The sequence below is a fragment of the Physeter macrocephalus genome, chromosome 14 (assembly GCF_002837175.3).
Source record: "Physeter macrocephalus isolate SW-GA chromosome 14, ASM283717v5, whole genome shotgun sequence".
Lineage (NCBI taxonomy): Eukaryota > Metazoa > Chordata > Mammalia > Artiodactyla > Physeteridae > Physeter > Physeter macrocephalus.
In genome coordinates this window covers 28,107,268-28,123,944 of record NC_041227.1, presented here as the reverse complement: position 1 = coordinate 28,123,944, position 16,677 = coordinate 28,107,268, and the positions used below count along the sequence as shown (strand labels likewise).

At 43.7% G+C, this 16,677-nt stretch overlaps 1 protein-coding gene across 2 annotated transcripts in view; it reads right to left on the bottom strand.

Annotated features, from left to right (window-relative positions):
- Positions 1–6,677: 6,677 nt before the first annotated feature.
- Positions 6,678–16,677, bottom strand: part of ATRN (attractin) — a 168,619-nt gene continuing 158,619 nt past the window's right edge. The window contains exons 28-29 of one of the 2 annotated variants that reach the window (XM_024117128.3): positions 13,155–13,269; positions 6,678–6,994 (exon numbers count right to left, since the gene is read on the bottom strand). In XM_024117128.3, the coding sequence (XP_023972896.1) occupies positions 6,870–6,994; positions 13,155–13,269 (240 nt within the window). In that variant the 3' untranslated portion in view covers positions 6,678–6,869. The remainder of the gene's footprint in view (positions 6,995–13,154; positions 13,270–16,677) is intronic. The other variant, XM_028498927.2, reaches the window with a different exon arrangement.

Here is a 16,677-nt window from a genome sequence, read left to right as displayed (position 1 = left end):
CCCCATACCTTGCTGCCGCGCACACCCAGCAGGCACGCTGCCTCCTCAGGGCCTCTGTACCTGCTGCTCCCTCTACTTGGAGTACTCTTGTCCCAGGCGTCCATGTGCCAGCTCCCTCCTTCAGTGAGCTCTACCCTGCTGTCACCTTACCACAAGAGCCTTCCCCAGCACCCCCAGCACACCCCCCAGCACTGTCTACCCAACCCCTACCCCATCCTTGCTTCACAGAAATTATTACCTAGCCTTGTCTTTATTTTTATCTCTCCTACTAGATTGTAGACTCCACCAGGACAGGGATTTGGTCCACATTGTTCACTGTTAAGTCCCTGGACCCCAAACAGTGCCTGGCCGACACACAGTGGCCGGATGGGCAGGAGGAGGATGGCTGACACACTGCAATCACTGGCCTACAGGGACTTTGAAATCCTGCCGGGCCCTGCCTCGAGGTGGGGGAGGTTCCCGACCAGGCCCAAATCTGCTCTCTGGCCACATCTGAAGTGGCGTTGGGTGGTGGGCCCGCCTCGCACAGCTTTCACAACCATCTCCTGCCTGTGGGTGGTTCTAATTAAGACTCTCGATAGTCACAGGGTTGGTTGTTCTCATTTTTTAATGGTCAAGCTAATGGTTTTCTTGGCAACATAATTCCCTCAGAAACCTATGCTTTTATTTACCAGGCAGGTCCAGGGTCAAAGACAACAGTCCTGGTTCTTTCCTGGGCACAGTTCTCAGGTTCGCTTTATTTCTTTGCTTATCCACATGACTCCCCCTCAAGATGATGGCCTTGAGGTTATGAGGCTCAAGCAGGAAGACCACACCCTTTATGTGATTCTTATTCGGAGGCCAAGTCACTGTCTCCCTGGGCCTTTTTTTGCTCATAAGCATGTCTTACTGTTTGGAGACTGGAAGCAAGACTACTTGGCTTTTCCAACACTTCTCAACCCTGGATTTCAGGATTCTCCACCCCCTTCACTTCTGCTTGTAAACTGGCTAATTTTTTTCTGGAACTCAACTCTGTCTTGCCAAGTAACAATCAACATATACCACATTCTGTTTTTCTTCCAGCTTCTTCCCCTTGAACAAAAAAACTCAGTAAACACGTAGTTTGCTTTAACAAGTTATCCAACATCATAGCCATACCAGATGTTTTGCCACCTCCTGACAGGGATCCCCAGCTGTTCTGCCTGCTGTGTCTGTTTTCTCATTGCTGCCGCCTGACCACTAACTAAGCCAATGCCACATACCTTAGGCTTTGGTTATAGTTGCCTTGTACTTCAAGGTGCCAGTTTGTGTATTAATAAGAGTAAGAAAAGCTGCCTGTTGTAATAAAATGCCAAATCTCAGTGGGTCGGTAAAGTTTGCTTTTCAGATGCACAGGGCCAGCACACAGCTCTTGCTGGTCAAGTGCTTTGCCTTTAAGCGGTGACTTGGACCCTTATTATCTCCAGCGTCTTTAACACGTGACCTCCAGGGAGTCCCATGTGGGAGCACAGTGTTTGTGCAAAGTTTGGAACTTGAATATATCACTTCTTCCAACATTTCTTGGCTAAAGCCCAGTTTATGGCCCCAACCTAACTGCAAGGGGGCTGGGAGATGCTGTTGATGCTGTAGCAAACTGCCCCAGTATCACTCAATCACAGGTTTCTAGCCAGAGACACTTGATGGCTCCCACAACCCTCCCCGGAACAGTTTCAAGGTCCTCCCCAACCTGGCAGTGGCCTCTAGTTCAGTTCTTTCCCACCCTGGCCGAGGCCCAAGCTCTGGTAGGCAGGCCTCCTCCAGCCTCCTGGCCCGGACCTGGTGCCTCACCCACCCTCCCCTGTATGAATCACAGCCCTTCCTTGTGCTTCTTCTGGACCTTCTCAACTTACTTTATGCCGATCTTATCCTTCTAGACCTTTTGCACTCCGTACCAGGGCGCTGAAATGCACTGTTCTGACCCTGTTCTGAGGGCAGGAGCCACATAACGTGGGGCTGGGCACGCAGAAGGCCTACAGACAAGACTTTGTGAATGGACATATAACTTCATCAAAATTCAAGACCAAGGACAACGCTGTGGCCATGGAGGACTAACCCTATCAGCATACCTGAGGTTTAGCAGGAGCCCACGAGAGTACAAGCAGCTGAATGACCAAGGGCAGTTGGCGAGGCACCAGCATGGGCGCGATGGTGCCCAGGCAGAGCTGTCCCGCACACGAGTCTCTGTCCCCAGCACTGGTGTGTTGAGCGCAATGTAGGCCACAGTGGGGATGTTGGGGAGTCTGCTCACAAGCTGCTCAGGGCTCCTCCCACACCCCAGGGCTCAGTTTTGCGCAGAGGTGTCTGAGGTGCCCACCCTGTTGGTTTACACCTCAGTCATGGACTGCCAAGTGCTTCCTCTGAGGCAGTCTGAAAACTGGTAAACTTTTTAAAACATGTTTTTCCCCTTTTCTTAAGGTTCTAATGACCAAATTGTAAAAATAATTGAAATAAAACAAAATCAAACACTTAGAACAAAACCCACATTTTTATCAGATCTACTTTTATTTCAGAAGGAAGTGTGTATTATAGTATTTACTTTTGTTTATATACAAGTTCTTCACATTTGTGTTTAAAATGCACAGACCTCCCTTAATTCTCTTGTTCTGGCTTAAATTAGCTGTTATTTTACAATACAAAAAATACCAAAAAATTGCAGTCCTAAATGTATGTATAACATCCACAATCCCCAGCAATGAAATAGTTTACAATACTTACTCCATATTTACATGAGTGCAATAGATGCTAAATTATACATATTAACAAACTAAACTTGAATCCAAACCAAAAACCTCCAAAACAAAACCGTAAATAACTATAAAACATTTCCAGAGCCAAAATTAGTTCAACAAAACAGGCTTCACTAGTGTTTAGAATGTTTTGTGCACAAATTCAGTTATTGAAAGTCGATTCCATTATTGCCTTTAAAAGAGAAGGTGCCAGTTTTCCTCTGCACTCCCAAATCGTCTCCCTGCAGGCGAGGGTGTTTATGAATTTGGACAACTCAGGGGAAATGTCTCTTGGTGGGCTTGGCTATCTACAAACCATCACGGTGATTTTTATGGTTTGAGCCATTTGGTAAATTGGGTAAACATTTCAGGCTGAGAGCCGGTGCATGGCCTGAGGCCAGATCCTCTGCCTTCCTGGGTCTATCCTCAGGTGGCCAATTCTCACACAGAAACCACAAGGAAAGGTCTCCTGGGATGACAGGTTTGAGGAGCTGGATTCTGTTGTGATTCTGAAGAGCAGCTTTTCCATCTCAGTCACTGCTCTAGTGTTAGCTTAGGTTGTTAGTAAGTACTTAGTGAATATCTGTTGAATGAATGGATGAATGAACGAAACGTAAGGATCAAAGGTGTTAATGAAAAGGATACCACCACCCAAGGAAGTGAATCACTCCCATCCCATCTCTAAATATACTCTATTAAATTGAAGGAGCAAGATTTGCACTGAAAGATAAAATGTATTTTTCCACAGATAGTGCTCTGGTCTTTCCATTTGCCCCAGATTTCCCGGTGCATCTCCAATCTTGCACCTCAGGCCTTTTGCTGACAGTCTCTGTCCAGGGCTGCTTTTCTTCCAGGTTAGCTCAGGGAGTATGTGGTTGCCTTCTCTGCACACCTCCTCCCACACTTAGAGGTGATCCTCACAGGGAAGCACAGACCTCTCCCCAAACAGTGTGGGAAGGGGGCAGGAGGTGGACAGGAGGCCAGGGTGAGGTTCTCCATGGGGAAACAGCAGCTATTTATCAACAAAGCAGCCACGCCCACTCCCACTCCCAGTTTTCAGTACAGTAAACTATGGTCCTGGGAAATGGTCATTAAAAATTTAGACAAAAGCACAACAAAATGCAGCCCAGAAAAGCCCTTTTTGGAAAATCTGACTAGATCTACAGGTATAGTCTTGGAGTCTAAAGACTAAGAGGAACGTTTCTCAGGACAAGATTGGTCCTCCCTGGGCACCCACAGCTCCGAGAAGCTGACAGGAGAGTTACAACGCACTCGCAGAGCCAATGACAGGGACAGAGACATCCCGGCTCCCTTCGAGTCTCTTCACACACTGCCCGCATTTTCATATGTGCACTGACAGATGATTCCTACTTTAGAAGCTATCCAATCAGTCCCAGATGCATTTGAACACGTGGGCACAATAAGGATGCCTTTCGTGGCTTTGTTATTGTATCAGGGCGTAACGAGAGGACTTCTCTGAACCTGGATATCCAATATATGGCACAAAAACATATTAGGTCAAACTCAGACATCGTTATGTTTAATAAAAATACATTAAGATATTTTTCTGTTTTATGTACACTCCGAATGTCTGAACATTCAGACACAACTGTATAGTTATGTACAAGTGCAATATTGATGTTTTCATAACTATTTTAATTTATATACAGGCTCTGAAGTTCCAGATGACTTCCTCTTGATAACTGACTCTAAGATGAGTGCCTCCTTCTCCTGCCACCCCCTTCCTCTGGCCAAGCCTGGAGGAGCTGTTTGCTACTGGCTGCAAAGGAGAAGCAGGTGGATTCAGTTGTTTCTCCACTGTTGGAGGAGAATTAAACTTCACTTGCTCCTTCCTTCCTTTTAAAAAATAAACATTATCTTTTAGAAAAAAGAAAATAACCAGGTGGCTATGGGACACGGTGCTTATTATTTCAAGGCATGGGACTACCAAGGGGAGGAGGCTTCTTTGCCAAGGAAACACCAGTCCTTTGAACAAACAAGGACTTCCCTTGTTGGAGGGTCCTCTCCAGTGGCCTTTTGGTAATCACAGGGGTGAAGGGCCAGTCCCCGGCAGGCTCTCTGCGGGTACTGTGATCTGGGGCAGGGACGTGGGGAGCTCGTAAGAGGAGGGGTCTTTTCCAGAACCATCTGCCCTTTAACAATAATGTGAAAAAGCAGCATTTTGAGAGGCAAGTCTCAAAGTAGAGGTGTTTTGTGCATCAGACAGTGTTTTATGGTTCAACATCCTTGAAAACATCTTTCCAGGCAATTCTTCATGGGGTTAGTGTAGGGGAAGAGGTCACACTCCCTCTCTAGGCACTGCATATAAAGGTGAAATGCCGCAGTTTTTGCTCTTTTGAGTATTGATTTCTCCAAATTCACAAACTTGAGCATTGTTGTCTAAAGGTCTACGCCCCCAGGGTAATGCCATAGAACACTGGGTTTTGAAGCAGAAGAGAGATCTTGGGAGGCTGCTGCATAATGCCAGAATACAGAGCACCATGGACGGGGACAACACACCATCCAGGCAGTGCCCTGGGGAGAAGAGCAGGGACTGGCCTACTCCACTTCAATTTGGTCACTACTTCAATTTGGTCACTTTTCATTTGGCATAGTTTTCTCCCCTTGTCCATTTTTCCCATGTGCTTTTCATCCTTATCATTCACTGCCCTCCCCACAGCTAGCCGTTGGGTCTGGGAGGGAGCATGGAAGGCCTGAGCCCCTCCTGGGGAGGAGGGGAAAGAGGGCAAACAGCTTCAGGTCCTCCTCCAGGCTTTGGGCAGGTTCTGCCCGACAACAGGAGACTGACCCTCTCCTGGCACTCCACCTGAGCCTGAGAATGAAGAATGACCCACCAGCTCAAGCAGACTACAGGAACAAAGAGTTGCCCTTTGATTAAGGGGTCCCAAGTGGTGTCATGCTCTTTTCGGCTCAAGGGAGACATGTAACATGAGTGAGCCCCTCCCTCTGTGGTGCCTTGGCAGGAGCACCCAGAAGGGCTGAAGCAAACATCAGGCCTAGAGTGACCTGGGGCAAGGAGGCACGTGGGAACATGCCTTATTTAGTGTCCTTTTTGACAACAAAAACAGGAGCTTTGACAGTTAGGTCATTTCTGTTTTCCTCTCAATCCCTGCTGCTACGTTAAATGTTTCTCGGGGTGAGAAAAGTGTTTCCTGGCGGCAAATTAGGTTTTAGAAAAAGAGCAGATTGCCGATGATAGCTATTTAAGTTTTATAAGAATGTAGGAATGCAATTATGTAAAAACTTACGCTTACTACCTTTCCAATTGCTAGATCTATTTAAAGTCTAGGCACTTAGTGTGTGGGTGTGTAAGTGTATGAGTGTGTGTGTGTGAGAGAGACAGAGACAGAGACAGAGAGACAGAGAGAGGTAAAGAGGAAGTGAAGGAGAGAGAGGGAGGGAAAGAGAAAGAGAGGAGAGAAAGAGAAAACTTCAAATGGATTCAGACTAAATTAATCAAGTTGCTACAGAAAACTACCCATTATATCAGTTGGCATTCCAAGTAACACTGCTGACCTTGACATTTAAAATAGCCTCTTATGATTCAAAAGAGATGGACCATTATTAATTCTCAACTAGAAAAAAAGTTTCTCCCTGAAAGAGAGATATTTGCCTAAATCGTGCAAGAATAAATAGCACATCTTTTTAAAAAGATAGCAGGCTTCAGATGAAAACAAGTTAATTCATCTGACTAGTTTTTAAAAGACCATGTTCAAGAATAACTGATGACAAATGTCTACTTGTAAACACTACATCTTTGTTTTTTGCACTGTTGAGACAGTCCCAAGAACAGTTTTCCACACGTGAACCTGAGTGTCATTCCTAGCTCTCTCACTCGCTCTACACCGGCCTCCTCCAGCAACAACTGGATCACCCCTGGACCTGTAACTAAATCAATTATTTCCTATATGAAAGTAAAAGGTTAGATGCTGGAGCACAGATGGGAGAAACTGTCAAAGAAAGCTTGTGAACATGCAGATGAGGTGGATGTTTCAAGAGTTTCCAGTCTTCTGCCCTGCACAGTGTCTCCCTGCCTGCTCCCTCTCTGCAGACGGACGGCTCTGGCATGCCACTCCTTGCTCACAGGGAGTCCTGGCCCCAGCATCAAATGCAGGTCCCAGGCTGTGCAGGGGGCTGCTGTTTCCGGTTTCTCACCGCTCCTGACTTCTCTTTGTATACCATTGGCATCTGCTGAGAAATGTCCACCAGGGCGCTGGCCACTGCGAGACCTTGGGAGAACCCACAGAGGGAACACATGTTAAGGAGCAGCTTGCTTTTATTAAAAAATAATTAAAAAAATTTCTTTTTACATTCACACGGTGCAATAAATAAATAAAGTACATACATGGGAAAAATCTTACCTCTAACCTGTGTCTCCCTCCATATTCCCCCCTTCCATCAGAGTAACTTCTTTCATTAGTTTGTATATATTCTTTCAGGGTTTATTTGTATAAATACAAATATATATCCTCCTCCTCCCCCATTTTTACACAAAAGGAGTACCTTACTTTTCAGCAGATCAACCAAGCAAAGTGCTCTGCCTCATGGTGGGAGCATCTAAATAAGATTGCAGACATGCTTTAAGCACTAAGTTTCTCCTGTCTTTTTCTCCAAGAAAAAGCTGCACTCTTTATGATGAAATTCAGATTCAATCCACACTGCCCAGCTAGCACTAGTTATTTTGATATCTACACCATGATAAGGGTTAGGATAGACTCTGGGGCCAGACTTTGGAACAAGCTAAGTTCTTTAACTTCCCTGTGCCTCAGGTTTCCTCCTTTGTAAATGGGGAACAGCACAGGGCTTGTGTGAGAAGTCAATGAGTGAACTGATGCAAAGTCTTACAATGGTACCTGGCTTATCACCCCACCACCTCTGCTACCATCTTTGCTTTGGGGACTGGTGCGTCCATTCTCCTTTTTGTATTGGTAATTGATTAACTTGATGTTCATTAGGGAAGGCACAGTCTTGGGGGAGCTGGATTCCTCTGCATGGGAAAAGGCCAGAGAGGCTCAGAGCCCTGCTGAGGCCCCCAGGAGCCATGTGAGAGGAGCTTCTTACTCCACCTCACTGAGCCTATAAAATGGGGGAGGGGGGTAGCTTTTAAGTGCCAGGTTTAGTACCTGGCATGGAGTGGGGAATCCACACCAGTGACCACTGTTATAGCAAAGACAGAGCCAGGTGCTTCGGGAGTCCAGAGAAGGGCACCATTTAAAATGGGGGGTAGATCCTAGTCACAGCAATCAGATGAGAAAAGGAAAGAAAAGGCATCCAATTTGGAAGGGAAGAAGTCAAACTGTCACTATTTGCACATGCCATGATACTATATATAGAAAACCCTAAAGTCTCCACCAGAAAACTATTAGAGCTAATAAATGAATTCAGTAAAGTTGCAGGAGACAAGATTAATACACAGAAATCTGTTGCTTTTCTATACACTAATAATGAACTACCAGAAAGAGAAAGCAAGAAAATAATTCAGTTTAAAATCACATCAAAAAGAATAAAATACCTAGGAATAAACTTAACCAAAGAGGTAAAAGGGGCTTCCCTGGTGGTGCAGTGGTTAAGAATCTGCCTGCCAATGCAGGGGACACGGATTCGAGTCCTGGTCTGGGAAGATCCCACATGCCGTGGAGCAACTAAGCCCATGCGCCACAACTACCGTGCCTGTACTCTAGAGCCCGTGAGCCACAACTACTGAAGCCTGTGTGCCTAGAGCCCGTGCTCTGCAACAAGAGAAGACACTGCAATGAGAAGCCCGCGCACTGTAATGAAGAGTAGCTCCCGCTCGCTGCAACTAGAGAAAGCCTGCGCGCAGCAACGAAGACCCAATGCAGCCAAAAATAAATAAATAAAAATTTTAAAAAAATTTAAAAAGAGCTGAAAGACTTATAATCTGATAACTACAAAACATTTATGAAGGAATTTGAAAATGATACAAAGAAATGGAAAGATATCCCGTGTTCTTGAATTGGAAGAACGTTGTTAAAATGTCCATACTACCCAAAGCAATCTACAGAGTTAAGGCAATCCTTATCAAAATAACCATGACATTTCCCACAGAACTAGAACAAATAATACTAAAATTTATATGGAACCACAAAAGACCCTGAATCACCAGAGCAATCTCGAGAAAAAAGAATGAAGCTGGAGATATCACGCTCTGTGACTTCAGACTATACTAAAAAGCTACTACAGTAATCAAAACATCATGGTTTTCCCACAAATACAGACACATAGATCAGTGGAACATAATAGAGAGACCCGAAATAAACTCATGCACTTATGGTCAATTAATCTATGACAAAGGAGGCAAGAATATACAATGGAGAAAAGTCTCTTCAATAAGTGGTTCTGGGAAAACTGGACAGCTACATGCAAAAGAATGAGATTAGAACATTTCCTCACACCATATACATAAAGACCTAAATCTAAGACCTGAAACCATAAAAATCCCAGAAGAGAACATAGGCAGAACACTCTTTGACATAAATGATAGCAAATATTTTTTTGGATCTGTCTCTTAAGGCAAAAGAAATAAAAGCAAAAATAAACAAATGTGACCTAACCAAACTTAAAAGTTTTTGCACAGCAAAGGAAACCCTGACAAAATGAAAAGACAACCTACTGAATGGGAGAAAATATTTGGAAATGATATGACCAATAAGGGGTTAATATAAAATATATAAATAGCTCATAAATTCAATATCAAAAAACCAAACAACCTGATTAAAAAATAGAAGACCTGAATAGACATTTTCCCAAAGAAGACATACAGGCACCATACAGATGGCCAACAGGCACATGAAAAGCTGCTCAACATCACTAATCATAAGGAAAATGCAAATCAAAACCACAAGGAGGGGACTTCCCTGGTGGCGCAGTGGTTGAGAATCTGCCTGCCAATGCAGGGGACACAGGTTCGAGCCCTGGTCTGGGAAGATCCCTCATGCTGCGGAGCAACTAAGCCCGTGTGCCACAGCTACTGAGCCTGCGCGTCTGGAGCCTGTGCTCCGCAACAAGAGAGGCCGCGACAGTGAGAGGCCCGCGCACCGCGATGAAGAGTGGCCCCCGCTCGCCGCAACTAGAGAAAGCCCGCGCGCAGCAGCGAAGACCCAACACAGCCAAAAATAAATAAATAAATAAATTTATAAAACAAAAACAAAAACAAAAAACCACAAGGAGGTATCATCTCACACCTGTCAGAATGGCTATCATCACAAAGACCACAAATAACAAATGTCAGTGAGGATGTGGAGAAAGGGGAACCCTTGTATACTGTTGGTGGGAATGTAAACTGGTGAAGCCACTGTGGAAAACAGTATGGAGGTTCCTCAAAAAAATAAAAGTAGAACTACCATATAATCTAGCAATTCCACTCCTCAGTATACGTCCAAAGAAAACAGAAATACTGATGTGAAAAGATACATGCACCCACAATGTTCATAGCAACATTCACAGCATCATTTATAATAGCCAAGATATAGAAGCAACCTAAGTGTCCATTAACAGATGAATGGATAATGAAGATGTTTTACACACACACACACACACACACACCCCCCGCTACATCTCATAGCAACATTCACAGCATCATTTATAATAGCCAAGATATAGAAGCAACCTAAGTGTCCATTAACAGATGAATGGATAATGAAGATGTTTTACACACACACACACACACACACACACACACACACACACACAGGAATACTACTCAATCATAAAAAATAATGACATTCTGCCATTTGCAATAGTATGAATGAACCTAGAGATTATTACGCTTAGTGAATAAGTCAGACAGAGAAATACTCCATGTTAACACTTATACGTGGAATCTGAAAAAAGAGAACAAACAAATATATATAATGAAACAGACTCACAGATATAGAGAACAAAGTGTTGGTTACCAGTGGTGAGAGGGAAGGCAGGAGGGGCAAGACAGGGGTATGGGATTAAGAGATACAAACTACTATGTATAAAGTAAATAAGCAACAAGGATATATTGTACAGCACAGGGAAATATAACCATCATTTATTTATTTATTTAAAGAATTATTTTAACTGCAGGAGAATGGCTGGATGCGGGTGTGGGAGGGGGTTGGGGCTGTGATTTTAGAGGTCAAGGGTAGAAGAAGCAGACTACAGGGGAGAGATGGCAGCTGAGGTTAGATGAGAGACGTGGTAGAGTAAATGAAACAAAGTGGAAGAATGAGACTCCAGATGTAGGACCAGCAGAACTCGCCCGTGAATTATACATAGAGAGGTGAGGACTGCGTAGAATGACTCTTGAGTTTCTGGCTTGAGCAACTGGCTGAATAATGTATTCCTTTACTGAGATGGAGATCAAAGGACCAACTGGTTAGAAAGAGGGCAAGCTCCATTTTGGATATTTTAGGTTTGATAAGACCCTGAGGTATCCAAGTGGACATTTCAAGTAGGCAATCGAATAATTGGGTGTGAAGCTTGGCAAGGATGACAAAAATCAGAGATATTAACCTGGGAAAGACAGTGATTACTTAATTTTTGGGAATAATAAGCTCACGATGAAAAAGAAAAAAGCCCAGGGTTTAGCAGGAGGAACCTTAAGGTATAGAGACTGGAAAGGAGACTAGCCATTATTTTGTAATAACTTTAAAGGTAGTACAATCTATTAAAAATATTGAATCACTATGTTGTACACCTGAACCTAATATAATACTGTAAATCAACTATACTTCAATAAAAATGAATGAATGAATGAAATGGGGGATACAGAAGGGGTGGCAGGGATGGCCCCACCCTTGGGGTAGCTCTCAAGCAGTGAGCAGGTCTTCATCAGGAGTCCAGGGGGTTGGGGCACATCAGGCAAAGTCTGGAGCAGGAAAGGCCACAGTGTTGCAAGCCTGTCACCGCTCCCCTCCCACCCCCAGCCAGTACCTTGCCCTCAGGGAGCACCAGTCAATGTCCGCTGAGCTGGGCAGGAGACACTGCTCCAGTGCGTCAGGTTAATGGGTCATTCTGCCCTCAACATGGACAAGGCCAAGTTAGGGGCTGAACTCACAGGAATCCCTAGATGAGGGCAAATCAAGCCATTCGCTTATTTATTGAAGACAATAAATCCTGACCTGGCCATGCCTAATGTCCTCCCTCATAAGAAAACCATGGACCCAGACCTTCCGAAAGTTGAGTTGGAGTGGAGGCCTGCAGAATCATCTCAACTGAAAGTTATCTAAAACATTCATACTGTCTGAGGCATCCCTCCAAAGTACTCCATGATTAATCAAAATACTTCCAAAACTATATTCCGTATTTCCTTCGTGTTCAACAGTAAAAGAATGTTTACTTAAATTATGATTCAAGTATTTGATGGAGTAGTGTAAAAGATGGGTAAAACACTATATAGTAAGTTGTAAAAATGTTTATGATAGTTACATGAAAAAAGAATAAAAATTAGTTATACAATCATTGCAACTAAATTGCTGATAAGGGCTGGAAAGGAAACAGAACAGTGAAAATAGGTGGGTGTTGGATGGTAGAATTGTGAACAAATTTTCAAAAACTTCCTTTAGGATGTTATAATTGTTGTTTGTGCCTTATGCTTAGAGTGAAAAAGAAAAAGAAATACAGTAGTGTTATAAATACCAATTTGAGAACCACTAGCTTGAGGGAGCTAGCTGGAAGCCATGAGTAAGTAAGATGATTGAGGAAGAGCATATGGAGTGAAGAGGGAGAAAGCCTACATTTAGAGGCAGAGCAAGGAAAAAGACAGTAAAGGAGCAACACAGACCCGGGGGACTGGAAACACTGGCGGCCAAGAAGGTTTGGCCAGAAGCATCAATACCACTGGCAGGCTGAGGAGGCTGGGGCAGTGAGGAGATCCAGATTTTTCCCAGGAAGGAATGGTGACCTCAGGAAAGATGGGTTAGGAATACAGTGGCGATGGGATCATCTCTCCAAATGCTCACAACGACACGAGGAAGGCACTACAGGTATACCCCATTTTATTGTGCCTCACAGATACTGTGTTGTTGTTGTTGTTGTTGTTGTTTAACAAATTGAAGGTTTATGGCAACCCTGCATTGTCAGATAATAGTTAGCATTTTTAGCAATAAAGCATTTAAATTAAGGATGTACCTTGTCTTTTTAGACATAGTGCTATTACACCTTAAGAGGCTACAGTATAATGTAGACATAACTTATATGCACTGGGAAACCAAAAAATTCATGTGACTCGCTTTATTGTGATATTTGCTTTATTGACGTTTTCTGGAACCAAACCTGCAATATCTCCGAAGTCTGCCTGAATGCAATATCGCTTTTATAACCAAGTTCTCTAAGAAAGGGAAGGAGCCTTCACACGTCTAAAACATAAACCTCATTTGTCAATGACCCTCATCTACTCACCTGACTGCCCAGGAGGAGGGATTCCACCGAGGCCTCGAGGGAGCCTCACAAACACAGAGAGGACAGCAGCTTTGTTGCCAAAACACGGCTCCAGGGCAATGGGCTTGGGAACAGTCTGGTGGGAAAAAAACAAAGAATTACCTAAAGCAGTGTTTCTGAAGAAACATCTTCACAGCCTTTAGATGTGATTTTTAAAGATGCCCCTATATTAGTTTCTATTGCTATGAAACTAATCACAAACTTCGGTGCTTAAAACAGCACCTATTTATTATCTCAATTTTGTAGGTCAGAAGTCCAGGCAAGAGCTCTGTAGGGCTCTCTGCTTAGGGATATAGGTCCTATTCATGTCTTCTATCAGTTCTGGAAAAATTCTCAGCTCTATCTCACAAAGGTCTCAAGGGTCTCAGCTCTTGTCTTCAGAAGGTGGAAGTCAAGTTATCAGCTGGGTTCCACTCTTACCAGGAGGCACTGGGGAAGAACCTGCTTCAAAATTCATTCAAGTTGGCAGAATCCAGTTTCTTCCAGCTCTAGGTCTAAGGTCCCCATTTCCTTGCTACTGATCAGCCAGGGGCCACTCTTCTCTTGGAGGCCACTCACATTACCCCCCTACCTGGTCCCTCCAGCTTGAAACCAGTGATGGTGCTCAAGTTCTTCTCATGCTTCCTCTTCTGCCACCAGCCAGAGAAAGCTCTCCTTGTTATCTTAATATCAACTACCCTCAGACCTTAATTACTTCTGCAAAATCTCTTCATAGCAGAACCTGGAGTAGTGTTTGATTGAATATCCATGAGACAGGAATCTTGGGAGCCATCTTTAGAATTTTGCCATCAATTTCTTCAAATTGGTTGAAGAAAATCATTTCCAGAACCACTGTGGCTACAGCACAGGGAAATGAACAGATGAGTGAAATGGCAGAAGTGGGGAAACCAGTTATGAGGCAACTGCAAAAACCTAGGTGGGAGAGGATAATGGCCTAGATCAAGGTGATAGGTAACAGTGGTGGAGGTGGTGGAAATATTTTTGAAGATAAAGTCAAAAAGATTTGCTGATGGATTGGCTATCCAATGAGGATGAGAGCAAGGACGAGTCAAGGACAATTTTGGCCTGAGCAACTAGGATGATGAGTTGGGGAAGTTATGCCAGAGGAGCAGGTGTGGGGAACAGTATCTAGAACTCAGTTTTGAACATGTTAAATTTGTTAAGATGCTTATTAAGACATCCAAGTGGGAACACTGAGCAAGCAATTTGATATATGAGTTGGATACTCACAGGAGAGATTTGAGTGGAGAGGTTTAAATATCATGGTGTTTAAATCCATGATGGATAAGATCACTGCTATGGTCTGAATATTTGTGTACTCCCAAAATTCACATGCTAAATTTTTTTTTTTTGGGCTGCGCTGGGTCTTCGTTGCTGTGCGTGGGCTTTCTCTAGTTGCGACGAGCCGGGGCTACTCTTCATTGTGGTGCGTGGGCTTCTCATTATGGTGGCTTCTCTTGTTGCGGAGAATGGGCTCTAGGCGCGCGGGCTTCAGTAGTTGTAGCACGTGGGCTCAGTAGTTGCGGCACGCAGGCCCGAGAGCAGGTGGGCTTGGGTAGTTGCGGTACGTGGGCTCCACAGTGTGGTGCATGGGCTTAGCTGCTCCGCGGCATGTGGGATCTTCCCGGGCCAGGGATCAAACCTGTGTCCCCTGCACTGGCAGGTGGATTCTTAACCACTGAGCCACCAGGGAAGTCCCATATGTTAAATTATAATACCCAATGTGATAATATTTGGAAGTAGGGCCTTTGGGAGATGATTAGGTCATGAGGGCACAGTCCTCATGAATGGCATTAGTGCCCTTAGAAAAGAGACCCTGAGAGCTCCCTCACCCCTCCTACCACGTAAAATTGCAGCTAGAGGGAATTCCCTGGCGGTCCAGTGGTTAGGACTCTGCACTTTCACTGTCAAGGGCCCAGGTTCAATCCCTGATCGGGGAACTAACATCCCATGGTGCAAGCTGCACGGTGTGGCCAAAAAAAAAAAAGATTACAGCTAGAAGTCACTATCTATGAACCAGAGAGCAAGCCTTCCCCAGACACCTAATCTGCCAGCACCTTGATCTTGGATTTCCCAGCCTCCAGAACTATAAGAAATTAATTTCCATTATTTATAAGCCACCCAGTCTCTGATACTTTTTATAGCAGCCCGAACAGACTAAGACAATCACCAATGGTGTAGGTGTAAAAGATGTGAGAAGAGGTGCAAAGACTGGGACTGAGATGGCCACGACTGTTAAAAGATGTTGGGAGACGAAGAGGGTTGAACGAAGAATACACAGCACAGAACAGCCAGAAGGTGAGTGTGTGGTGTCCTGACAGGAAAGTCACGACAGCATTTTAAGGAGCAGCCGGCTGTGCCATATGCTGCTGACGTGTGAAACGGGGTGTCACTCAGGCTTGTCTATTCTTTTCAACCCCACAAATTATCACTATTTTATCAGGGCAATGTTTGCTTAGATTTAGGCACATGTTTACCATCTGATTTACTCACTACTCCCTCTTATTCCACCCTCCTGGGGTAATTTCCCTCCTCTCTAGCACATCCTTTAGACATTTCTTTTATACACATCTGTTGGTGGCAAGTGCTCAGTTTTTCCCATAATCTGAGGATATCTTTATTTTATCCTTTTTCTTGGAAGGTAGTTACTGGGTACACTATCCTAGGTCGGCAGTTCTTCTTTTTCAATACTTTGAAGACATTCTTCTTCTCTCTTGTAGCTCCTGAGAAGTCAGTCAGCTGTCACTCTGTCATTCCTTTGTAGGTGATCTGTCTTTTTATCCCCAGTTATTTTTTAATGTGGTAAAATGCACATAACAAAATTTACTATCTTAACCATTTTTAGGTATACAGTTCAATGGTATTATGTACATTTACATTGTTGTGCAACCATCACCACCATCCATCTCCAGAACTCCTTCATCTTGGAAAACTGAAACTCTATACCCATTAAACGGCAACTCCCCATTCCTTCCTCTCCCAAGACCCTGGCAACTACCATTCTATTTTCTGTCTCTATGAACTTGACTACTCAAGGTACCTTATATAAGTGAAATCATACAATGTTTGTCTTTTTGTGACTGGCTTTCACTTAGCATAATGTCTTCAAGGTTCACCTATGTTCATCTATGTAGCATTGATCAGACTTTCTTTCCTTTTTAAGGCTGAGTAATATTCCATTGTATATATATACCACATTCTGTTTATCCATTCATTCATACCTCAACGGACACGTAGGTTGGTTCCAACTTCTAGCTACTGTGAATAAAGCTGCTATGCACATGGTGTGTGAATATATCTTCAAGACCCTGCTTTCAATTCTTTTGGGTATATACCCAGAAATAGAATTGCTAGATCATATAATAATTCTATTTTTATTTATTTTTATTTATTTATTTTTTTAAATATCTTTATTGGAGTATAACTGTTTTACAATAGTGTGTTAGTTTCTCCTTTACAACAAAGTGAATCAGTTATACATATA